Below are 27,340 nucleotides of genomic sequence, written 5' to 3'. Positions count from 1 at the left end.
TTTCCACTGGTCACGTATGGACTGTGAAGAAGGCTGAGTGCTGAAGAATTGATGCTTTGAACTGTGGTGTTGATGAAGACTCTTTAGAGTCCCTTGGACTACAAGGAGATCCAACCAGTCCATTCTGAAGGAGATCAGCCCTGGGTGTTCTTTGGAAGGAATGATGCTAAAGCTGAAACTCCAGTACTTTGGCCACCTCATGCGAAGAGTTGACTCATTGGAAAAGACTCTGAAGCTGGGAGGGATTGGGGGCAGGAGAAGGGGATGACAGAGGATGAGATGGCTGGATGGCGTCGCTGACTCGATGGACGTGAGTCTGAGTGAACTCCGGGAGTTGGTGATGGACAGGGAGGCCTGGCGTGCTGCGATTCTTGGGGTCTCAAAGACTCATACGAGACTGAACTGAACTGAACTGACAACCCTTTAATACCAATCAGTGGAAAACTTAATTTATTTATGCCAAATGTAAACTGAGTTGCCACTTAACAAAAATAAAGGTCTAAATTTCTCCTTCATTATTTCCTAAAAAGGCATACATTTGTAAAAGTCAACTAGTATAAAGAAACTATTTTTTATTTCTACTGATGCATTCTTGCCACTCTTTGTATGATAGATCTATTCTAATTGGCCATAAGGTTCTTTAGTCTACTCCACATCTATAAAATCCATCCATCCCTACTGCATCCTTCTAACTTCCTAGGAAGGTCCCTGTATCACCTTATAAACAATATTTTGCTACTCTATTATACAGCCTCACCGTCCTCTTGAGATTTCATTTCTCATCATGTCATACCAAATCACTGGGCAGCACTCTATAATCTTTCCATACTAAGCTACTTAAAGCTTCTCATCTCTATAAATGGAACTATTTTCCACTCTGGCTCTGTGTTCCTACTATATTGTATATATATCTGTATCAGAGAATTTAATATTATTTTCCATTAGATTAGAATTTCATTTAGGGCCAGGATCAAATTTATCTTATATTCCAACATCTTACAGCATCTTGTATGCTACAGAAACTTCAGTTTTATTCAAATTGATAATGCATCTTTGAGGAACATGAATTTAAAAAAGATATTCTTCCTACAAAAGGAGAAAGAATAATGTAGGAGTTGCAACAACCTTCTACTTAATTAACCTCATTAAAATTAAGTGTTATACATTTTAAGACTTTCAAAACTCAAAGTATGGAAAAGGATGATAGAAATTTACAGTGACTGGGTAATAGGAATTCACAAATTTTTAAAATATAAAACAAACTAGGCTTTTGAATGGATTACTATATGGCCAGAAATGTGTTTGACATATTACATCCTTAAAAATATAGAATACTTCTACAAAGAATTTAAGAAGATTGTTTAAATGCCATTAAGGAAGTTTAACAGTAATTTAGGGTATTTATAATTCTTTTTAGAGAATTCATTTTTAATGATAAGGGACATCATCTGACTCTGTCAGCTGGCTTTGCCATTTACTGTAAGGTGATGACCAGTCCTCATGATTTCCCATCTCAAGTAATATTAAGAGTAGGCACTTGAATTAATAAGTTATTTCAACAAGATCTCTTTAACTGTGAGAAAAAATAACTTTTGTTTCAGCACAATACAAAGAAGACCATGCCAGGTATTTTACTGTGGTTTGGAGAGACAGAGTACGGGAGAGCTCTCGTGTGAAACTAATCATTAAACATGTTTAGCATATCTAATATAATAACTTATTCTATATTTCTATTTCTGTTAAAAGTTATTCGTGACATTAAAGGATCTCAACATGATTAACACTTCAGGCTGGAGAATTCCTTGTTGTACGGGATAATCCTATACATTGTAAGATATTTAGCAGCATCCCTGGCCTCTACCTATCAGATGGCAGTAGCACACTCCTGGTCATGACAAACAATATATCTCTAGACACTGCCAAATGTCACCTCGGAGAGTGTGTATCAGATGTCAGCAGACATTGCCAAATGTCACCTGGGAGGGGTGTGTGTGTGTATGTGTGCGTTGTCTGTGTATCTCAGATGTCAGTAGACACTGCCAAATGTCACGTGTGTGTGTGGTGTCTGTGTATCAGATGTCAGTAGACACTGCCAAATGTCACCTGTGTGTGTGTGGTGTCTATCAGATGTCAACAGGACACTTCTGGTCATGACAAACAATCTATCTCTAGACATTGCCAAATGTCACCTGGGAGGGGTGTGTGTGGTGTGTGTGTATCAGATGTCAGTAGTACACTTCCAGTCTTGACAAACAACCTGTGTATGTGTTTATGCTGGAAGAACACAGTAGTACACAAGACAAAATTCTTACCCTCACAGAGTTTACATTCTAATGGGGGAAGAGACCATTAACAAATATGCAGTTTCAGGCAATTTTATACACACACACACACACACACACACACATATATATATACACACATATATGGAAAACAGGAAACCAGTTCACAGGATAGGCAGTCACTTAGGGATTAAAGAGAAGCCACAGTTTAGTTACAGTGGTCAAGGAAATACTTCCTGACAAGGTAAATTTTGAGTTCGACTGAACAAAAAGGAGTGAGCTGTCCCCTCTCCCCCGCTGCCCCATAATGCAGTTCTAAAGGTCCTGAGGAGTGACCTTAACTTTCTGACAGAACAGCAAGAAAGCTGATATGGTTAAGTCAGGAAGCAAACAGGAGAGTAGGAAACAGGAGTGAAGAACCAGGTATGCAGGAGATTACAGATGAGGAAAAGACTATGGATTTTATTCTGATGTAAAGGGGAACTAACTACTTGTTTCCAAGACATCAGTTGTTTTCAAGAGATCTGTTGACTAATTTAGTAACTAAGTTAGTCGTCTTCCATGATCATAAGGATATCCTAAAGTCCCTCAATTTTAAATTAATTTTAATTTTTAAAAAAGTCATACTAGTATGCTTTTACAGTTCAAAGTGCTAGACAAAGCACACAGATACATCTATTAAAATAATAATCAAGGAACTTTAAAAGAAAATACATCTCTGTAGGGATGAGAGGCTATAAATGGATCAGGCATTTTACTTTATCTCAGGGAAGCTCAAAAATCAATGAAACACAAGCAAAATAAAAAAAAAATCAACAAAACACTGTAGAGAAAGTTCATAGCTTAGAATATGCAAAAGGGGGCTAAAGGCAAACTACATTAACAACAGGAGAGCCAAACTGCCTAAAAATCTCTAGAAAGAAATGAAAAAGCTGAAAATGGAGAAACAGAGTGTTCCTTTCTAAAAATAACCATTTTTTAAATTGAAGCAGTTAATTTACAATATTCTATTACGTTCAGGTGTACAGTGATTCTGTTTTGTGTGTGTGTGTATACATTAATTTTTCAGATTCTTTTCTATTACAGGTTATTACAAGACACTGTGATATAGTTCTCTGTGCTGTACAGCAGATCTTTGTTGTTTATCTATTTTATATATGCTAGTATGGATATGTTAATCTCAAACTCCTAGTTTATCCCCCTCCTCTACCCCCGCCCCAGTCCTGAAAGGGTTCCTTTTCTAAGAAAAATGAATAAATAACCTGCTGAAGGCACAAGATTTGTCATTCTTTTTATCCTGAAAGTTTAGGTATAAGGCCTCCCCTCCAAAACATCCCCTACCCCATTACCATAAAGCGAAGTGTTTGGAACTGATACACAATTGATACTGAAATATTTATTGAATGAGTAAGTCCTGCCAATTGACAAGGTTCTATCTTTACACACTAATTTCCACTCAGCTCCTCTATTCCCTCATTCTAAACTGTGTAAGATGAGGAGCTTCCCTGGTGATCCAGAGGCTAAGACTCTGCACTTCCAATGCAGGGGGCATGGGTTTGATCCCTGGTCAGGGAACTAGCATCTCATATGCTGCAGCCAAAACGAACAAATAAAATGTGTAAGATTAAACAATAATATGATGAGAATCAGTACAGTAAAGAAAAAGACCAAAACAAAGTACTTCTAAAGGGGAAAAAAAAGTTACAGGACATTTAACAAGGGGGTGCTATTTTTTTTTAGTTTAGAAATTAGAAACACATGAATAATAAATATTAAAACTGTAAGAAAAGAGCTAGAAGTTGAGGAATCCCCTCAGGAAAAAAAAAAAGAGAAAATATAAAAGTTCAACATCTGAATTCTAGAAATTCCACAGAGAATGGAGAAAGAAACAAAGACATTATCCAAGAAAAAAGTAACTTCCAGTGATGGGAAAAAAAAAACCAAGACTTCAAATTAAACCAGCCCTCCTGAAAAGTTCAGCACAAGGAATGAATGAATAAAATATCACTACATTCATATGTGCGTGTGCATGCACGCGTGTGTGTGTATATATACATACACATACTCTTGTGAAATTTTAACATTCTAAGCAAAAGATCCTAAAAAACTTCACTGACAACAGAGAAGAAAATGTAATTAACCTCTGCACGCTACTTGGCCTTGTACTGATAAATAGGTAGTTTTAATGACTATAATAGTAAATGAATATAATGGTTGGTTTTCACCTTTAAAAAAAACACCAACTGATTCACTTTGCTGTACACCTGAAACTAACACGACACTGTAAATCAACTACACTCCAACAAAAAATCAGGGGAAAAAACCCCACTTATTCTTACATAGATAAGAATGCAAAAAGCTTATGGGACAGATGATAATCAGAACAACAGAGAAAGTAAAGGGAGAACTGAAAATAAGACCATTTTGCCCCAAAGTATGTCATACATAATGTGTACGCATGACATACTTTGAGGACAAAGAAAGCAGACCACAGAACAGAGGAAGGTATCTGTAGTACGTATAACTAACACAAGATTAACAGCCAGAAGATACGAAGAATAAATCGGGGTGGGAGGGAGGTGAAAGGCCAAAAATGGACTAAAAATTATATCCAAAGCATATATAACTAATATAAGATTAACAACCAGAATATGAAAAGAATAAATTAGGGGTGAAAAAGAAAATAGACTAAAATATGATCTATAGTAGAGGCGCATAAACACCTTAAGTGCTGCTTAACCTTACTAGGAAACTGTAAAACATATAGTAAGATAATAATATGCCATTCTGCATGCAGCAGACTAGAAAATTAAAAGCCTCTTAATACCAAGTACTGAGGAAATGTAGAATAGCTATTCTCATACTCTGCTGTTTGATGAGGGTGTAAACTAGTATAGTTTAGAAGGTAATTTGGCAACAACCTTTAATGCTGAATATCAATATACGCCACGGGGCAGCAATTCCACTTTTTGCTGTATGCCCTAGAGGAATTCTTACATACAAGTGTACAAGGAAATGTGTCCAAAACAAGTCACTGCTACATCTTGTGAAAAACTGAAAATAATCAACATGCCATCTCAAGAGAGTAGATAAATTGTGTAAATTTTGGCTAATATATTCATAACAAAGAAAATACTCGAAAGCAAGTGAAATTAGTTAACTAGAGCCACATGTAGAAAAAAAACATGTAGAGAAGTGATAAATATCAAATTCAGGATAGTGGAAGGAAGAATAGAGGAAAAATAATAGTATACCAAAGTGCTAATTGTATGTAAAGTCCTTAAGTTGGCTGATGGACCAACTTAGTTGATGGATAAATGTTATTATTTTCTCTTTTTTTGTGACTAAAATATTTCATAATAAAGAGGTCCCCTGAGGAAAAAATACAGTAGATAAATTATCCAAAATTAATACTCAACTACTGAAAGGATTTATTATAGTAAATCCAACCCTGAAACCATTTTGGCATCTATTAAGAACATACATCATTTCCACCCTTAAATTTTAATTGACTATTAAAAAAAATACATACTCTGTAACTGATGTTACACTTTCCTGTCCAAAAGGTCCAACTGGATCATCCTTGAATTTATCACTTGGAAGTTGAGGTGGTAAAAACTCTAAATCTTTTTTCTTTGGGACCTTGTAATACTTCCAGGCTATATTAGCTTCATCTTCTTCCAAGTTTACTGCTGTACCAACATATATTGTAGGTTCTACAGCTTCCTGGAATTGAGCTGGGAAAGACTGGGATAAACTGTCTATCCCATCTTCCACTGGTTTAGAAGGAATCAAGGGATCCGGTGTTGGCATTTGATAAAAGTGTTGACTTTGCGGAGTTGAGGGTGTTTTAGTCACTCCTTCATCAACCACATCACAGGGGTGAGGACTAAGTGGGGGTGGTTGAGGTGAATTTGCCATTTCAGTGCCATGCATTTGAGGAGTCTTTGCTACATCATTAGTTCGGATATTTGTAAATCTCACTTGACTGTCTGGAGCTGAGATCACAAGTCTTTGGCTGGCTGAATCTGTGTCCATGCCAACATCATCGCTAACAGATACACGATGGTGAAAAGGAGTCAAGGGGCGTTTTTGTGGTTTTTCGCTCTTTTCTTGCTTTTCATTGGTCTTGTGCTTCGGAAGTACTTGCTGTTGCTGACTTAAAGATGTTGCCTGTCCTTGCTGTCCAGGATTTCTAGGTTTGAGATTTTTGTGTCTGAAAAGTTAAAAAAAAGGTGTATTTATGGTATAACTATTGTATCAAAGCATATAAGTTAACAGTATTAGAAATTTCAGATGTCATTTTTCACACATAATCCTAACAATTATTTAAATTTACATAGGAAAATTCCCTTTGGTAGCCTAAAACTAAGACCATGTAGAAAACTTTATAAAAGTGAATTCTCACTTAATATGTGGTCAGACAGGCAAAGGTGATTTTCCTTACATAATTTAAGTATCTTAGTATTTGAATATAGAGATAAGATTCTAGTTAAGATAAAAAGGTATAAAATGGACTCAAATTTATCCATTTAACCCTCTCCACTGAGGGAACATACTGAGATACCCTTCTGTGCAGAGCCTGGGACCTCTTATTGTACAGGAGGGGAAAAAAGCATGAAGTTAAAACTGCAGTTATGCTGAAACGACACAAGAGAAACCCATTATTACCATGACACCAAAATCAAAGACACTGTAAGAAAAGGAAATCACAGAACAAAATTCCTTAAGAAAACAGATGTACTTAGTGATTACATGGTTGTATATATTTGTCAGAACTCACAACTGCCCACCTGAGAAGGATAAGTGTTACTCTATTAAAATTATACCTCAATAAATTTCACTTGAAAAAAAAAAGTAAATCAGTAACAAAAGATAAGCAATTGAGAAATGCATAAATTAAGAACACATCAAACATAATCAAATTGGATTTGTACCATGAATGTAAGGTGTAACATTCATAAGAAAAAAAAACAGTATTGTTCTTCATATTAATAAAACTATTATGATTCTCAATAAATACAGAAAAAACATGACAAAATTCAATACTTATTCATATAAAAAGATTCAGCTAGCAAGTACTAGAACTTAATCCAATAAAGTTCAGTTCAATTCAGTTTCTCAGGTGTGTCCAACACTTTGCAACCCCATGGACTGCAGCACGCCAGGCCTCCCTGTCCATCACCAACTCCCAGTTTACTCAAACTCATGTCCAGTGAGTCAGTGATGCCATCCAACCATCTCATCCTCTGTCATCCCCTTCTCCTTCCACCTTCCATCTTTCCCATCATCAGGGTCTTTTCAAATGAATGAGTTCTTCACATCAGGTGGCCAAGGTACTGGAGTTTCAGCTTCAGGATCAGTCTTTCCAAATAAATTCAGGACTGACTGCCCTTAGGAGGGTCTGGCTGGATCTCAGTGCAGTCCAAGGGACTCTCATGAGTCTTCTCCAACAAAACAGTTCAAAAGCATCAATTCTTTGGTGCTCAGCTTTCTTTATGGTCCAACTCTCACATCCATACATGACCACAGGAAAAACCATAGCCTTGACTAGATGGACCTTTGTTAGCCAAGTAATGTCTCTGCTTTTTAATATGTTGTCTAGGTTGGTCACAACTTTTCTTCCAAGGACCAAGCGTCTTTTAATTTCATGGCTACCGTCACCATCTGCAGTGATTTTGAAGCCCCCCAAAATAAAGTCTGTCACTATTTCCAGTTTCCCCATCTATCTGCCAGGAAATGATGGGACCAGATGCCATGATCTTAGTTTTCTGAATGTTGAGTTTTAAGCCAACTTTTTCTACTCTTACACTTTCATCAAGAGGCTCTCTAGTTGTTCTTCACTTTCTGCCATAAGGGTGGTGTCATCTGCATATGATATTTCTCCCAGCAATCTTCATTCCAGCTTGTGCTTCATCCAGCCCAGCGTCTCGCATGATGCACTCAGCATATAAGTTAAATAAGCAGGGTAACAATATACAGACTTGATGTACTCCTTTTCCTATTTGGAATCAGTCTGTTGTTCCATGTCCAGTTCTAACTTTGCTTCTTGACCTGCATATAGATTTCTCAAGAGGCAGGTCAGGTGGTCTGGTATTCTCATCTCTTTCAGAATCTTCCACAGTTTATTGTGATCCACACAGTCAAAGGCCTTGGCATAGTCAATAAAGCAGAAATAGATGTTTTTCTGGAACTCTCTTGCTTTTTCTATGATCCAACCGATGTTGGCAATTTGATCTCTGGTTCCTCTGCCTTTCCTAAAACCAGCTTGAACATCTGGAAGTTCACGGTTCATGTACTGTTGAAGCCTGGCTTGGAGAAAACTGAGTATTACTTTACTAGCATGTGAGATGAGTGCAATTATGAGGAGTTTGAGCATTCTTTGGCATTGCCTTTCTTTGGGATTGGAATGAAAACTAACCTTTTCCAGTCCTGTGGCCACTGCTGAGTTTTCTAAATTTGCTGACATATTGAGTACAGCACTTTCACAGCATTATCTTTGAGGATTTGAAACAGCTCAACTGAAATTCATCACCTCCATCAGCTTTGTTCATAGTGATGCTTCCTAGGCCCACTTGACTTCACATTCCAGGATGTCTGGCTCTAGGTGAGTGATCACACCATCATGATTATCTGGGTCATGAAGCTCTTTTTTGTATAGTTCTTCTGTGTATTCTTGCCACCTCTTCTTAATATCTTCTGCTTCTTTTAAGTTCGTACCATTTCTGTCCTTTATTGTGCCCATTTTTGAATGAAATGTTCCCTTGAATTTTCTTGAAAAGATCTCTAGTCTTTCCCATTCTATTGTTTTCCTCTATTTCGTGGCATTAATCACTGAGGAAGGCTTTCTTATCCCTCCTTGCTATCCTTTGGACCTGTGCATTCAAATGGGTATATCTTTCCTTTTTGCCTTTGCCTTTCACTTCTCTTCTTTTCACAGCTATTTGTAAGGCCTCCTCAAACAATCATTTTGCCTTTTTGTATTTTTTTCTTAGGGATGATCTTGATCCCTGCCTTCTATACAATGTCATGAACTTCTGTCCATAGTTTTTCAGGCACCCTGTCTATCAGAGCTAATCCCTTGAATCTACTTCTCACTTCTACTGTATAATCATAAGGAAAGTGATTTAGGTTATACCTGAATAGTCTAGTGGTTTTCTCTACTTTCTTCATTTTAAGTCTAATTTGCCAATAAGGAGATCATGATCTGAGCCACAGTCAGCTCCCGGTCTTGTTTTTGTTGACTATATAGAGCTTCTCCATCATTGGCTACAAAGAATACAATCAATCTAATTTCAGTATTGACCATATGGTGATGTCCATGTAGAGTCTTCTCTTGTGTTGTTGGAAGAGGGTGTTTGCTATGACCAGTGTGTTCTCTTGGCAAAACTCTATTAGCCTTTGCCCTGCTTCATTCCATATTCCAAGGCCAAATTTGCCTGTTACTCCAGGTGTTTCTTGACTTCCTACTTTTCCATTCCAGTCCCCTATAATGAAAAGGACATCTCTTTTGGCTATTAGTTCTAGAAGATCTTGTAGGTCTTCATGGAACAGTTCAACTTCAGCTTCTTCAGCATTACTGGTTGGGGCACAGACTTGGATTACCATGATATTGAATGGTTTGCCTTGGAAACGAACAGAGATCATCCTGTCATTTTTGAGACTGTATCCAAGTACTACATTTTGGACTCTTGTTGACTATGATGGCTACTCCATTTCTTCTAAGGGATTCTTGCCCCCAGTAGTAGATAAAATGGTCATCTGAGTTAAATTCCCTCATTCCAGCCCATTTTAGTTTGCTGATTCCTAAAATGTTGACGTTCACTCTTGTCATCTCCTATTTGACCACTTTCAGTTTGCTTTGATTCATGGACCTAACATTCCAGGTTCCTATGCAATAACTGCCCTTTACAGCACTAGACTTGACTTTCATCGCCAGTCACATCCGCAACTGGGTGTTGTTTTTGCTTTGGCTCCGTCTCTTCATTCTTTCTGGAGTTATTTCTCCACAGATCTCCAGTAGTATATTGGGCACCTACTGACCTGGGGAGTTCATCTTTCAGTGTCCTATCTTTCAGTGTCCTATCTTTTTGACTTTTCATACTGTTCATGGAGTTCTCAAGGCAAGAATACTGAAGTGGTTTGCCATTCCCTTCTCCAGTGGACCATATTTTGTCAGAACTCTCTAATCCAATAAAAACATCTATTAAAAAACTCCTGGAGAAGAAAATGGCAACTCACTCCAGTATTCTTGCCTGGAGAATCCCACAGACAGAGGAGCCATGAGGTCGCTAGAGTCAGACATGACTTAGCGACTAAACTACAACTAGTAGAAGAAAAACTGTCTTTATTCACAGAATACATGATTAGAACTTTACAATGAATGCATTAGGCTGATCACCACCTTCTCAATCTTAACATTATTAACAGTGGGAAAACCAGGCACATGTCTCTTTTGATGTGACACCATACAAAGCAACACAATACTACCTATGAAATATTTTCACCAAAAATATTAAACCTGAATCTAACTAAGCCTCTCAATCAGTAGTGCCCAAAAGAATTTTCAGTGATGACAGAAATGTTATGTGGCTGCTGCAGATTTAAAATAATATTTATGCAACGGAGGAACTAAATTTTTAATTTTATTTAAAACCAGTTACTTTAAATAGCCACTCATGGTTACAAACATAGCTAGCTAGTATTGGAGGGTATGGCTCTAGAGCTACCTTCCATTTTCAGAAATACAAGGAATAAAGAATAAGTTAAACTATATGACAAACTGAGAAAATTTGTAATGTGGGACATTCTAGAGAACAACTTATCTAGTTTCTCCAACCAAGTCCATGTCATAAAAGGGGGAAGAGGACTAAAAGAGAGACCTGGAAAACTTAATAATCAATTCTACGTTCCTTGTTTGAATCCTTGAAGTCAAACCAAACACAAAAAGATATTTCTGAGACAAATCTGTATAAAGTATCAGATGACACCAATAAAATGTGGTTTATCAGATATAATGGAATTATGTAAGAAAATACTGACTTTTTTAAAAAGTTGCAGGCTGAAGTAGGAGTGAAATGAAGATACTTAAGATCTGCTTTATAAACCTTCAGCAAGACTGCAGCTTTGAGGACTAGCCAAATAAAGTATTAAATCAATAGTATTATAGAGTACCATGAACTTGAAAAAACAGTGGAAACTATATGTGCTGACAAGGAAAGATACTAGGATAACTGTTTTTCTAAAAAGCAAGTTAGACAACAGTATACATAGCATGATCCCTTTTGTGGAAATGAAAGCACACAGGCAGATCTACATATATACATAAGAGGGAGAACGTGTCATTTTAATTTTTATATTCATGCATATTATTTTTTTAATAGCATTTAAAATTTTTAATAAAATTACTGGCTATTAAAAAAATAAACAGTAGTTCCTACCCAATGTTAAGAATAATCCCTTCTCCACCCATCCCCTCTTTTGAATATTTTCATCAAGGACCACATTACCTTATGAGGAAATGCATTCCATCATCAAATAGCTCTAGTTGTTAGAAAATTATACTGAAATATAAACTTGTCTTTTCTATGTCAGACATTCATGTGTGTGTGTGTGTGTGTGTGTGTATATATATATATATATATATATATGCATTTTTCCTATACCCAGGTATTAGTCTTATATTGAACTCTATCTCTAAAGCTGTCCTGCCCAAGAATGGTATCCAAAGTCACACGTGGCTTATAACGTAAAACATACTTTAATTTTTAAAGACAGTTATGAAAGAATGTCAACTTTTTTTTTGCTTTCCAAAATACAGCTGATTTCTATAAAAGTATTTTACTCATGTTAATTTGTACTGGGCTTATTTTTTTTTAATAAACTAAGCAGTGGTTTAAAATTTCTCTAAAATTATATAAACAGACATGTTCATTCTTTTGCGACCCCATAAACTGAATAACCAACTAGGTTCCTCTGTTCATGGAATTTCCCAGGCAAGAGTCCTGGAATGGGTTGCCACTTCCTTCTCCAGGGGATCTTCCCAATTCAGGGACTGAACTCTCATCTCCTGTATTGGGAGGTGGATTCTTTACCACTAAACCACCAGGGAAGCCCCATAAACAGACATAACCCATATAAATAAAAGCACATTCAGAGCCTCTGTAACTTTTAAGAGAATAAATGAGTTCTGAAACCAAAAATTAAAGAATTCATCAAGTTATGCAAGGCACTAAGGAGAGAAACCATCTCTAATAATCTAAGGTGTTCCAAGTATACAAGGTATATGAAAAGTATCCTTCTGTAAGGCTAAGAATTATTAATCTGAGCTATATAAGAACAGCAGTGGCTCTCCAAAAATTTGGTAACATCAAATCATAGTCTCTTTCTTCAGTATAGACTTTTGCCTAAAAAGTCTAATGTTTAGAGACAAGTGAATTTCACACTATAAGTCAACAAAGGGGAAATCTTTCTAAAAAAGAAGCTGTCTTGAAAGTACAATCCAACAAAACTACTCCTTTAGATTATGTTTCCTGCTGACTGAAGTTCCTAGTATTTCAGTGTTAATATCTAAAATAACTGTATCACTTTCTACTTATATAGCTTGCTAAAGTCTAATTTTCTTATGAACATTTCACCAGACTAAAGCCTAATAACCATAAATGTGCAATGTATAATCTCACTAATAACCGAAAAAAATGCCAATTAAAATAATCTTATGTTTTTCATGTTTTATGTTTTATTATATTAGGAAAAAAATAATTTTAAGGACAGTTCTCAGATCAGTGAAAGCACAAGAAAAACCAATACCTTTGTATGTAAAAAGTGGAAGTAAAACTGGTAGTCCTTCTGAAGTCAAAATAAAAGATTTAAAAGGTCCCCTCACCCACAATTGTCTATCACATCACCCACCTAATTTTATTTCCTTCTTAGCACTCATCACTCATTAATTTTAAAAGATTAAGAATTCTTTTTGAAAACAAATTAATTATCTGCCCCACTCTCCTTAGCATGCAGGCTTCATAAGAGGAGAAGCCCTGTTCACTAATGTATCCTGAACCTTGGACATCATCTATCATTAAATGAGTGTTTCAAAAAAAAAAAAACCTAGCAAGTAATTGATAGTCACAAAATTGTTATTTTATTTTTAAAAAGTTAAACACAAGCTAAAAACTTTTGGAAACAACCTATTTGCCCATCAATCCCAGAATGATTAAAAACACTATGATACCTGTATTCAGTAGAATATAAAGAAGTTTTTTAAAACAAAGCAGAGTCACAAGTAACTAGAATGAAGAGATTGAAGGCACATTAAGTGAAAAAATAAGTTGCTAAATACATCTGTATTATGCTTCCATGTTGGCAGGAAAAACATATATACACACAAAATTACACATACACACAAAAGAATAATATCTAACTGGCAAGTAATTACTTCTAGTGAGAAGAGAGTAGGATTTGGAAAAAGAGAGCAGTCAAGGGGTACTTCAGCTTTATTTGTATAATTTAAATTTTTTAAAATTACATATACTCATGCAAACAGCTTATATAACTATGCAACTTTAAAAAAAAAAAATCAATTTCCAAGAGAAAGGTCCAGTCCTATCTTTCACAAAGAGTTAACTTACTACACAGAATCATTTACAAAAAAAAAACCACTTAGGAAAATGAAGTAACAGAGAAAGTAGTAACAGCAGGGAGCTTCAATCACTTCTATGACTGAAAGGACAGTAAGATGATGTAGTCCCATCAGATCACAAAAGCCTGAGACGATGCTAGAACCACAGCAGGAACTACCTAACGGTAACTGGGACCAGGGAAGAACCAGCTGATAAAGGGACACAGCTGTTGCTGGAGGTGGTTCAAAAAAGGGGTGGGGAAATACCTTGGTTTCTTCCAATCTTAAAATTATAACTAATCTTCTATTAGTGCCTCCAATTAGTCAACTCCGAAAAACAAGTGAGCCCAATCAATCATCATGCTGTACATCTCAAAGTCATACAGCATCACTGTCAATTATATCATAATAAAATAGGAGGGGAAACCAACAAAACATACTGAAAGCAAGGAAGCCTATGAAATGTAATTCCCTGCAATACAGAATAGGGCAGGGCAAAGACACGGACAGATCTGATAATAAGCTGGTTGGCTGGCACATTCCGTTATCAGTGTGTGCCCTACTTCCGGTATTCTATGGCAGGAGAGGACTCACACATATGGTGGCTCAAAGTCTGCTTCAAGCCTTACTTAAGTAAAAAAGAACCAGATTTGGCGTGAGGGGCAGGGGTAGAGCAGGAATCTAAAGTACAGAATGCAATAGTAAAAAAGTAAATGATTAGAAACACTATTTACTAGAGGGGTAAAATTACCAAAGTTAGTCACCATACATAGATTATATGAAATTTCACCATATGAAATCTCTGTATTCCAGAGGAATTTCTGGAAATCTGAAACAAAGTATGTCTTTAAAAATAAAAGTTTAGCTTAGAGACCAAGAATTAACACTTATGTTTACGAACGTGAACTTTGAGTGTCTTCCTCTAAAACTATTCTAGGCAAATAGCCTTAAAACCTAAATCTTTCAAAAAGAATAAAGCAAAGCCTAGGTTAGAAACTAAAACAGAAGAGCTACTATCAAAACATACCAATACAGGGAAAGAAAAGCCTAATTTCACTTATGCATTCTATTGGTCTTAGACCAGGGATTAGATAACTTTTTCTGTAAAGGACCAGACAGTAAATATTTTAGGCTCTAGGAGTTATATAGTCTCTCCTGTAACTAATCAACTCTGTAAAAGCAGCCACAGTTAGTACATGGATGAACAGATGTGGCTCTGTCCCAATAAATTCTTATTTATGGACACAAAAATTTGAATTTCACATAACTTTCACACAATATTTTTTTTTTCAAATATTTAAAACTGAAATCATTTCAGCTCACAGGCCATACCAAACACGTGAGCCAGATTTGGCCAACAGATCAGTTTGCCAACTCCTGGTCTCAGACAAAATAATGCACTAAACATTTCAAAACTAAGTTTGATTTTTCCCTCCAAGGTGAGTACAGCTTTTAACTATTTTAAACTGTTAAACAGGAACTAATCTATCTATATTTTTAATCCAACCTATCAACAACACAGGTGCATTTTTTTTGTTTTTCACCCCCACCCCCACCTGCACTCCCAACCTGGCGCTTCCCTGATGACTCAGGGGGTAAAGAATCTACTACCTGCAGTGCAGGAGACACAGGTTCCAACCATCCCTGGGTCAGAAAGATCCCCTGGAGGAGGAAATGGCAACCCAGGCTAGTATTCTTGCCTGGAAAATTTCATAGAGGAACCTGGCAGACTTATAGTCCACGGGGTCACAAAAGAGTCAGACTTGACTGAGCACATGGCCCACCTCCATCCCACCCCCAGCATAGATGGATTTATTCAGGATAAGCAAAGAATGGCAATATGGGGTCTACAAACATGGTGAGCAAAGAGTGAGTTCCCTGTATGGCAAAGGCAGGCCAACACTTTGACAGAGGAATAAAGGAAGATGGGAGGGTTATAGTAAACAGAGTCCATGCTTGTTCATTGGCCTCATCCTGCTAGAAAAGGAGAGGAGTGTTTCTTCTTTCTGTGGTGCTCTATGATTGTCACACACAGTGTGAGAGCTCCCCCCATTCTGGTCAGAGGCAAGTTTTTAACAAGGCTGACAAATATTTAAAAGTGTAGTCTTTAACCCAAAGAAATCTATATAAATGTAAATTTAATCTATGTAAAAACATATCAGAACACTTGAAGGGGTGTCACTGTACTCAAAGCTAATATAAGAAAAACCCTGCCCCTAACCTGCATGCCTCCTTCCCTCTGGCTCACAACCATGACAAGAGGTGGCTGGTCAACTATTCATTCCCAAGTCTTTGGTTAGGGGTGTCAGTGCCATTATCTGTTTACTCATCTGCAAAAGCATATGATCTACCTTTAATTTGTAGACTAAAATAATAAACTCTTGGCAATACAATCTGCATCCCTTGATAACCAAACCTCTTCCAAGTCCCTAAAGAATTCCATGTACATTCATTCTTCTACTGAGCTTTCAATCAATACACTCTATTAGAAAGCCTGTATTTTTACACCTTTGGTCCCTTGTCAAATCTTATTTTCTGAATTTTAGTTCAGCATTTCACCTACAGCTTGACCAAAGGGATGCTATAAGAAACTGCTGCACAAAACCCAATACTGTATTTACTATTAAAAAAAATTGAGAAAAATTTTATCTAGTATATCATGCATCATCTTTTTTATGAGGACCCTTGGGAGAAATTTCTCAAGCACAGTGCTATTTACGAACAATTTTCTCAAGAGACTTGTGTTCCTCTTACCTTACAGATACTATATATTCCATAATTCAGTATAAAATTCTTTTAGGCTGTGAATTCAAGCTCTGGTAACTGTGTAAGAATCTATGACATACATTTTTATGTACTTCTATAATTAGCTCCATATTAATGAATTTTTATTTCCCTCAAATTGTTTTCTTTTGGGAAAAATTCTGACACTGTGTTTATATATTTTTACCTCAAAGTGGGGCATAAGTATGCAATGGCATAAAAAACTACCACACACATATATGTACTAACTAACATCATTCAACTGGGGGAAAAAAAGTACTTACCTCAAACAGCTGCAATTTGTTCTTTGTGTGGCTTCAACAAAATCCCAGGATGCTACTTTATCAGCTGTCTCTTCTTCACATAGACCACCCGATGAAGCCGAATACTTCCTCCTAAAATTTGAAATTATATAATCTTTAGAATTCATAAAAATTTTTGTAAACTTGAATTAAGCATTAAAAGTTATTTTTTAATCAATTTTTTTGAATTAAAATCATATGAATGACCACTTATACTTTCAAATCTCTTATCTGCAAGTAACTACCAACATGCAATTTTTAAACTTGAAGATGAAAATACATACTTGTTCTGTGCTCTGTTCATATTACATTCTTGCCAAACTCTATCCACCACATGATTTGCTAATTTTCTGGGTATCTTCCCACCATGATGGCTAGTACTATCTGAGCTGAAGCCATCAGATACTGAAGAAAATTTGATCCACTTCTGGGCAGACTGAGGATCAACTGAAAACAAAAAAAAAAAAATTTACTGTAGGAGAATAAAGGCAGGTTTAAAAGAATATTACTTTGTTTTCTGTTTCTTTGATTTCTCATACAACTTGCTCCAGCTATCTGGTAAGCCTACTTATATTTTGAGGAAAAAAAGCAGGTCACTTCACTTAAAATAGAGAAAGCAAAAAAATTTGAACAGGAGATGGGAACTGATGGTAGTATTATATTAATGTTAATTTCCTGACTTGGAAGATTAAATGGTGGTCATACAGAAGAGAGTCCTTAATTTTGGGAAACAGACTTAGTGCTTAGGCGTATTGAGGCATCATGTCTGCAGCTTGTTCTCAAATGGTTCAGAAAAAGACCCATGATAAGGAATATATGCATAGAGAGAGGGTGATGGAGCAAATATTAACAATTTGGGAATCTGAATGAGTGGAGCTTTGAGTAGAGCTTTTTGTATGGTACTTGACAAACACTTCAGTAAGTGTGAAATTATTTCAAAATAATTATTTTTAAGTGTTTATTATATTCAAGAGAACAGATTTACCACTAGAGCTAATGAAACAGATTAGTACAACACCTGTTTGGACTTCCTCAGGAGATGTAGGTGGTGTAAGAGTAACCGAAGACATCGCAGGATCTCTTGTGGAAGCAGGCACTTGGTGGACACCCAAGCAAGAAGCTGAACAGTGAGAGGATCCCACAGAGCTAGGAGTAGGAATGTCTGACTGAGGGACTAGAACAAAGCATGCTGGGTAGATCATTCGGACACCAGCTAAAAGGGGGGAAAAGAGGAAAAACCAATTACCTTTGGGTTTGTAGTGGGATTTGTTTCACTCAAAAGTGCAATAACGGAAAAGCAGATACAAAATGATCACATTTGTTAAAAATACATTAAATAAAAAATACATTTAGTGTATTTTTATAAATATACACTTTCTGGTAAAATGTTTTTCTGAAAGAAACAAGAAGCTGGTGGTAGTGGTTACCCTTCTTGAGAGAGACTTAGAAGAAAGCAGCTTTCTTGTTTCACTTTTGGATTTTCTAACCATGAATGTATATCACTTAAAAAACACTGTATTTGCAAATCTGATCAAATTTATTTTAAAACTTTAACAAAGGTAACTGGCACTAGAATTATGGACCTTTTTATTTTCTTCTTTATATATCTCTATCTGAAAAGTCTAATATATGTTACTGTGTTTTGTTCCTAATTCTGATGCAACTACTCTGGTGATGTATTTACTGGAACTGAATACTGATACTCCTTTGATTCAAAAAAACAAAGAAGGTAATCTTCATATAACATTACCGTATGAATTCATTAAGTACAGTGCTGCAAACTTTAATCCCAATTATCTGCTCCGCCACATATTCCCCACACTTCCCACAGCTCTCGAGGGGGAGTGTACACCTGCGCTCTGTTAGGCCGGACGTGCACTGTGCTCTGGAATCTACATGCGTGTGACAAGCGCCACCAGGCAACAAGAGCTTCAGACGCCTCTGCAGGGTCACTGCAGCCTCTCCTACTCCATGTCCTCTGCCTTCACATTAGCATGTCTCAAATATCGTTTACCTTCTTAACTTAGGTCCCTGAGGAGGAAGATGCATGTAATACAGCGTACCTTAGCAGAGCTGACCTGGACCGAGCTAATCAGCCACAAGGTCTTTAAGTATACATTTTCTGCCTTTCAAGTCATCAGAGGCAACAGTTTTACCAAACATTAAGACACTGCATCACACAGGCTGTCAACTTTCTCACCTCCAAATATTACTCATTCGCAATTATTTTCTTCTCGCCTTTAGCATGCTTCCCTCTAGGGGGGTTATAGTTCCCTTCCCCAATGACTGACTTGGCCATATGACTAGCTTTTACCTAATGGAATGTAAGCACATGCCACATATGTCATATCCTAGCATAAGATTAAATATACTTAATATGGTTAGGCTCAGTTCCTATTATTCCTCTGTTCTTTCAAGAATATTATGTCCCAGATACTAGATATTCCTTGAACCTAGGTTGCCGAATGAAGAGATACAAGAAAGCCAAACCGAATGTTTGATGTTTTAAAAGCCACTAAGATATTAAAAGAGTTATATCATTCAGCAAAATCTAACTAATACATATAGTCACACATTTCCCACTTAGGATTAACACTCAGAATCCGTACCAACAAGAACTTCTACTGCAGCTAAAGAATCATCTTCCCAATCCATATCTTCCTGTTTTTCTTCAGACATCTCCTTCAAACAAGATGAGATAGGATAGAACTGTTTCCATTCACCAATCAATTTTTTTGTAGCTGAATCGGACATCTTGAATGCCTGTCCTGTGAGAGTGCCATTTAGTCCAAATGGGCTTAAGATAACTAGAAACCCAAAACAGACATTAAGTAAGTAACTAAAGACAATTATACCAAATAAGATGACACTGAATAGTATGGGAAATAATTACGCAATTCAAACAAAGAAAAGGAAACCCATAGTGATCAATTCCAAAGAAAATGAATTTACTGTATTTCATTAATTGAAGATAAAGTATAAACACTGAGTTTACTATAAAAACTTAAGATTCTGTCTACCCAAAAATCTCAGATGGATAGTTTCAACATAAACTGTGAATATTTGTATATCCTTCGATTTCTCTTGACTTTCCACTAAGAAAAAGCAATTGAAGGAAAAACATATAAGTCCTTATTATATATTGTCATATAAATTTTAAAAGAGCAAATAGTAAGCTTAGAACTAAAATAAGAACACACTGCCTTACAAAGAACACACTTATAAGAACTCACAGTCCTTGCAAACACATATTTTTTTCTTTAAAATCATCGATCTTACAAAATTATTTCTTCTAAAGTTCAACTACTTTCATGATATGAATTATATCAAAAGTCCTATGTACCGACGTTAAACATAGCTTATGTGAACTGATACAAAAGATAACCTTGAATATATATAACATGTATACCATCTATAGCTTATTTAAAAGAACACTTTAAAATATGCTAACATTCATGTACAAGGACTTTAAAAAATAATATTTGCATTAAAAATTTATTTAATTGACTTAATACTCTAATGGGAAAGAAGTAAACTACATCAGAATCACCATTAGGCTAAAGATTGGGGGAAATCTCATTAATCTCTACCACTAAGATTTTTTTCTTGAAACAACAATAAAAAAATCAAGTAACTATACCCATAAAATAATCTACCTTGAAATGGGCTATTAGACTGTTGAGCAAGGGTGATATGTTCTTCACTAAGAAGGTATACAGGTTGATGTTGATTAATTTCCACACTGGTACAAACATTGCTGTCTCCATGCAAGAAAAAGGTGAAAGAGCAGGACAAGTGTTCACTAATAAAGAAGAAAAAATAGTATTTTAATAATGATTTATAGCCAAAAACAAAGTCAATTTGCTTTTCTTTTTTAAGAAGTTACACCACAAAAATGCACATTCTCTTTAACCCAGAAATTCTACCTTACCATCTAAAGGAAAAAAAAGAAACCACAGACATAAGCAAAGATTTAGCTATAAGAAATGTTCTTCACAGCACTGTTTATAACAGGAAAAGCTGCAAAGAAAGGAACCAGTTAAACAAGTTAGGTACACCCACACATAATGATGATACAGCCACTAAAATAAATAAAGGAGGGGGAGTGGGTTTGATAGGAAAGATAATAGTATAGTTTAGTATAGTTTCAATTTTTTTAAAGAAAAAAAAGGTTACTTTGATGAAAAAAATCTATGTGTACAATAGAATTAAAAATGATCTAATTTTTTACTTCCCCTCTATTAAAAAATAAATACAAATATATTTTCTCATATTATTTCTGAAACTGGGCTGAATGCAATTAATCAAGCAGCTAATGTGCTGCCCTCCCCCATCCCCAATGAATAGTTATTTTAAAGCAATGATGAGTGTTATAATTGAAGGTATTCTAGAATCAAAGTTACAAGCAAAACACACCATCTTAGGAAATTTAGATATGACTGGGTATACAGACTGGAAAATGAAAGTTCCCAAGAGGAAAGTAGATATATCCTTAAGGAAAAATTTAGAAAAGTCGAGTGGCCCAGAAGAGAATGAGATTATACACTAAGAAGAATTTACTCACCTTATTCCTCCTCCAAACACTTATCCTAAGAATCATCCTAAAGAACCAATTCTTTAAGCTATAACCATTAATAAGCTTGAAATCTATTGTATACATCTATAAACCCCTTGAATTTTTTCTGGACAAGACAAGGGCGTAATAAATTAAGTTACAGTAAAAGTAATTACTGTATTTTCCCCATCCCAGTAGCTTTTGTTGTTAAATTATTTTCAGGATAATTCTGAATTTACAGAAAAGTTACAAACATAGCAAGTCCCCATATACCCTTCACTCAGTTTTCCCTAACTTCTTACATAACCATGCTTTGTTGGTCAAACAAGTAATTAACACTGGCACATTACTACAACAAACTCCAGTTTTTTATTTGTTCACCAGAATTTTCCACTAATATCCTTTTTCTGTTTCAGAATCAAATCCAAGATATCACAATGCATTTACTCAATTATTTTTTTGCTTCAGCTGTATTGAGATTTAAGTGATAACTACAGGAAATAAAATTATTTATATTATTTAAAAATAAATTAAGCTCATTTCTTCTGATTAAAAACCTAAGCCCTTTGGAATAACTATGGTTGAGTAATTACAAAGACTATAGACATCTGCTTATATTCAGACATAAATGCACTATATATTAAACAACCAAGTGAAGACAAGTGTTACTCCTTTTATTAAAAAAGTGTTTTGTAGCAAAGCACATGACACTATATTAATCTCAATTATTTAATTACAGCTATGCTAAGTGCTATAACAAAAATTATGTACAGGATACTGAGAGACTGTCTTAACAAGACCTAAATAATGAAAATAAACTTATATACATACATTATATATATATAATTCCTAAGGGAAAAAGGATCACACTTGGGTAACGCCATAAAAGTTATTACGTCCTATGATACCTTTCATCAGCCTATCCCCCCCATACCTCTTACTGCTCCAATTTCATTTCTTATTTATCGTTCTCTAATACTTCCCCCTTTTCCCTCAATTGACCCCTCTGCTGTTCCTTAAACACATCAGGCCTTTGTACCTACTGCTCTTCCATCTGGAACACTCTAGATAGCTATACTCACCTTCATCAACCTTTCTCAGGTTTTTAAACACCTTCTAAGTGAGGTCTTCACTGATCACCCTCCTTTACATTGTTCTTCTGGGATTTGTTTTGGCTTAAGAAATAATCAAAATCTAACTTATTACACAGTTTATTTCTTATAGTCACCAAGAATGTAAGCTCTGCTGGAGAAGGAATCTGTTTCCTTCATACAATGTTGTATCCCTATATTGACAGATTAGGTCCTTGGCACACAGTACTAAATACTGTAGAATAAAATCCACATTTGACCTTTTTTCCCCCTAACCATACTCTTTTCTTCTCAACTCTGCAGAGCTGTGAAAGCTAGATATATAAATCATCTCAAATTTTTCATTTTCCCCAAACCTCCTACCTTCAACTAATCCATCACTAATTCCTACTGATTCCAGTTCTTAATTTTTTTGTTGTCTTTTTAAGGTCTGAGTAGTTGTTAAAATCTCTAATTTACCTTTCTTTACAACAATGCCAGCGATCTAAAAATTAATTCTAATCATGCAACTGGGAGGCTCAAAATCAATAGTTTCCCAATCCCTTCAGGACTAAGTCAAAAAACCCCTAAAACCTTAGCACAGCACTTTAGATCTTCCACAATCTGACCCTTGCACTAAACTCTTCAGACAGAGATCACTTAATCCACCAAGAATTACCCCTTTGTTTAGATACCTCACATAAAGAGAATCACACAATATTTGCCTTTTGGTGACTGGCTTCTTTCACTTAGCTTAATGTCCTCAAGGTTCATCCATAGTGTAGCACATGACAGGATTTCTTCCCTTTCAAAGGATGAACAGTAATTCATTGTATGTTTATAACACATTTTGCTTAGCCATCATCCATCAATGGATATTCGGGTTGGTTCTACCTCTTGGCTATTAAGAATGCTGCTGCTATGAACACGGATGTGCAAAATGTCTTCAAAATCCTGCTTTCAATTATTCTGGATACACACTCCGAAGAAGGTCTGATGGATCATACGGTATTTTGTTTTCAATTTTTGGAGCAATCCCGTAACATTTTCCACAGTTACTGTACTATTTTACAGTCTAACTAACCATACATAAAGGTTCCCATTTCTCTATCCTTAGCAACAGCTACTATTCTTTATTTCAATAGTAGCCACCCTAATATGTTTGGGGGCTTTCCTTGTGGCTCAGCTTATAAAGAATCCACCTGCAATGTGGGAGACCTGGGTTCAATCCCTAGGTTGGGAAGATACCCTGGAGAAGAGAAAGGCTACCCAATCCAATATTCTAGCCTGGAGAATTCCATGGACTGCAGTCCATGGGGTCACAAAGAGTCGGACACAACTGAATGACTTTTACTTTCACGTTTTTATTTATATTTATCCGATTAGTGATACAAAGTAACTTTAAGATTTATTATATTTTTGGCTGTGCTCGGTCTTTGTTGCTGCACATGGGTTTTTTCTAGTTTCACAAAAGGAGGCTACTCTCTACTTGTGGTGCACATGCTTTTTATTGCAGGGGCTTCTCTTGTTACGGAGCACAGACTCCAGTAGTTGCAGCTCACGGGCTTAGCTGCCTCACAGCATGTGGGTTCCTCTCAGAGCAGGGATAGAACCGTGCCCTCTGCATTGGCAGGCAGACTCTGGATCACCAGGGAAGTCCTGAACATCTTGTCTTATGCTTATTGACAATTTGTATGCATTCTTTGAAGAAATATCTATTGAAGTATTTTTCCCATTTTTTAATGGGGTTATTTGATATTTTGTAGAGTTGTAGTTCAGTTCAGTTACTCAGTCGTGTCCGACTCTTTGAGACCCCATGAATCGCAGCAAGCCAGGCCTCCCTGTTCATCACCAACTCCCGGAGTTCACCCAAACTCATGTCCATTGAGTCGGTGATGCCATCCAGCCATCTCATCCTCTGCCATCCCCTTCTCCTCCTGCCCCCAATCCCTCCCAGCATCAGGGTCTTTTCCAATGAGTCAACTCTTTGCATGAGGTGGCCAAAGTATTGGAGTTTCAGCTTCAGCATCAGTCCTTCCAATCTTTATAATGCTGGGTATTAACACCTTAGCAGATACATGATTGCAAATATTCTCTCCAATCCATAATGCACAAAGAAATTTAGGTTGGATATAGTCCCATTTGTCTATTTTTGCTTTTGTTGCTTATGTTTTTGTGCCATTACCATAAAATCACTGCCAAATCCAGTGACATGAAGCTTTTCCACTACATTTTTTTTCTAGGAGCTTTATAGTTTTAGGTCTTACATTTAGGTTTTTATTCAATTTTAAGTTACTTTTTATATACAGTATAAGATAAGGGTCCACGTTCATTCTTTTACGTGTGGATACTTGTTTTCCCAACACCATTTTTTGAAGAGAATGTCATTTTCCCACTGAGTGGTCCTGGCACACTTGTCAAAGGTCATTTGAACATATACACAAGAATTTATCTCTGAACTTTCCATTCTCTCCCATTGGTTTACATGTTTGTCTTTATGCCAGTACCATACTGTTTTGATTACTGTAGCTCTGTAATGTTTTGCTCATTCCTCCCTTTATCCAGACTTTGTAGTTCTTCCTATTAGAGGTGAAATATACTTCTCCAACCCTTGAATCAGGCTTGCTTTGTGACTTGCTTTGGCCAAGCAGAAGGTTGAAGAATACTTATATTTCACATATAATTTAGCTTGCCCTTTGGTGCTTCTGTCATCACAAGAATATGCCCTGACTGGTTCTCTGGTCTAAAGAGGGATGAAAATCATACAAAATATACCTCTACTCACACTACAGTTTACAGTGACTAGACTGACTAATCCCTAGCTAACCTGTAGGTACACAAGTGAGAATACATAACTGTTTTAAATCCTTATGTTTTGGGGTGGTTCATTACACAGCCATAGCTGATATAAGAACTGGCACCAAAGGTGAGGCACTACTGTAAGAAAAACCTAAACATGTGGCATTCAGTTTTGGGATCAGAGAATTGGTAGCCAAGAATACAAACACTGAAACACAGTCAGGAAAAATGGTAACCTATGTTAATATAACATACGAATACTTCACATTACTGTTGCCTGAAATAATCTGGAATGCAGAAAACATGCCTAAGTGAACTTACTCCAGGGCTGGAAAATAAGTTTCCCAACAAAGCAATAGTGTGGACTGTGTTATAACACAGTTCAAGAAAAATACCAAATCAAGAGTGTGAATCTCAGGAACTTCCCTGATAGTCCAGTGGTTAAGAATCTGTTTTCCAACACAGGGAATGAGGGTTCAATCCCTGGTCGGGGAAATAAATCCCACATACCATACCACAGGGCAACTAATCCTGCGCACTGCAACTTGAGAGTCCCTATGCCACATGAGAAGCCCTTGTGCCACAAAAAAGACCCAGCATAGTTAAAAAAAAAAAAAAAAGTGTGTAAAATCTCAGACCCTCTTGTTAATTAATACCAAACATTACTCTTAATACCAGCTGAAACACTGGCATTTTTTAAAACAGATTTTTTTAATGCAATTAATTGAAACACAATTAGAATATACTTCAATTTAAAAAAATACATTAGAATGTCTATGGAGACAAGGCTAACTTGAATAAATATGAAACTACTGGCTTGCTAAAAAATAATTCTGGATTTTTTTGATTAACTATCATTGCTATAAATAAGGACTGAGCAAAATGTGCGTCTCTTCTTCTGAAAGCGGGACTACTAAAATCAACTTGTTAAAAATTCAACACCTTTGTGAAATAACAAAATTATTTTTCCTACTCCTAAATAAAATATTTCTTTGTAACACAATTAACCACTTTAACAGTTTTACTGAAGAAATCTTTACCACCTTCCTTTTAAAACTTATTGATATCTGTAAAGCAATTATCCTTCAATTAAAAAATAAATTTAGAATTTTAAAAAGTGATAAAAGAGGTTCTGACAAATCATTATGGACATGAGCCACATGACCTGGTGTATAATAATAAATGCTCAGCAAAATTTACTGTGTTGAAGGTCTACATGGTAATGGCTTCTTTCTATGTAACACGTAGTGTGTTGTAGTCAAATCTCAACTTTTTTTTCTTACTATCTTTTAATTATTATTTAGGCCCTACTTCTCTTTAATTATCTTTCTAAAGCTATTTTTATTAGATTTAATTCAAATGTAAAAATTTGTACTAGGAAAACATACTAAAATGCAATCATGTTGGTACTCTTTTCTCTTTAATCATGTTTCCATATCTGGAAAGATAAAAGAACTCTTAGAAGGGTTGCTTTCAGGAACAGAGTATTGGTGGAAATGGAGACTTTCACTAATTAACTAATTCAGCAAATATTTATAAAGCACACATTATGTGTTAGACCCCATGCAAAGTGTAGGCGATGCAGAGGTGACCAAGATAGACAGAGTCTTTGTCTTCATGAATTTCACAACCTAATGGAAGAGGCAGGCATTTTATGTGCACACACATAAACACACATACATATACACGCACTCATACACATACATATTTATTTACTTAAAAGACTGTAATAAATGATACAAAAGAAAAGGATGTTAAGAGATAATTCATTAGAGGGAACTAATTTAATTTGGATGGAAGGCGGTTTAGGGAGAGTGATATTTGTGCTGAAATTTGAAAGATGAATCAGTTTACAGGGCGAGATGTGAGGAAAACATTCCAGGTAGAGCAACCAGCAGGTCCAAAAGCCCTGGGGCAGGAAGGATTTTGGCTTACTGGAAGAACTGAAGGAA

General features: G+C 35.9%; 1 protein-coding gene across 2 annotated transcripts in view; it reads right to left on the bottom strand.

Moving 5' to 3' along the window:
* Nucleotides 1–27,340, bottom strand: part of MED13 (mediator complex subunit 13) — a 97,519-nt gene that overhangs the window by 49,470 nt on the left and 20,709 nt on the right. For both annotated transcript variants that reach the window (XM_069542613.1, XM_069542614.1), the window contains 6 exons: nucleotides 20,621–20,766; nucleotides 19,574–19,771; nucleotides 17,983–18,177; nucleotides 17,249–17,411; nucleotides 16,947–17,057; nucleotides 5,815–6,498 (listed from right to left, as the gene is read on the bottom strand). In XM_069542613.1, coding sequence (XP_069398714.1) covers nucleotides 5,815–6,498; nucleotides 16,947–17,057; nucleotides 17,249–17,411; nucleotides 17,983–18,177; nucleotides 19,574–19,771; nucleotides 20,621–20,766 — 1,497 coding nt within the window. The remainder of the gene's footprint in view (nucleotides 1–5,814; nucleotides 6,499–16,946; nucleotides 17,058–17,248; nucleotides 17,412–17,982; nucleotides 18,178–19,573; nucleotides 19,772–20,620; nucleotides 20,767–27,340) is intronic.

Source organism: Ovis canadensis, chromosome 11 (assembly GCF_042477335.2).
Source record: "Ovis canadensis isolate MfBH-ARS-UI-01 breed Bighorn chromosome 11, ARS-UI_OviCan_v2, whole genome shotgun sequence".
NCBI lineage: Eukaryota > Metazoa > Chordata > Mammalia > Artiodactyla > Bovidae > Ovis > Ovis canadensis.
The sequence above is the reverse complement of the archived record's forward strand: the minus strand, read 5'-3'. Positions and strand labels throughout refer to the sequence as shown.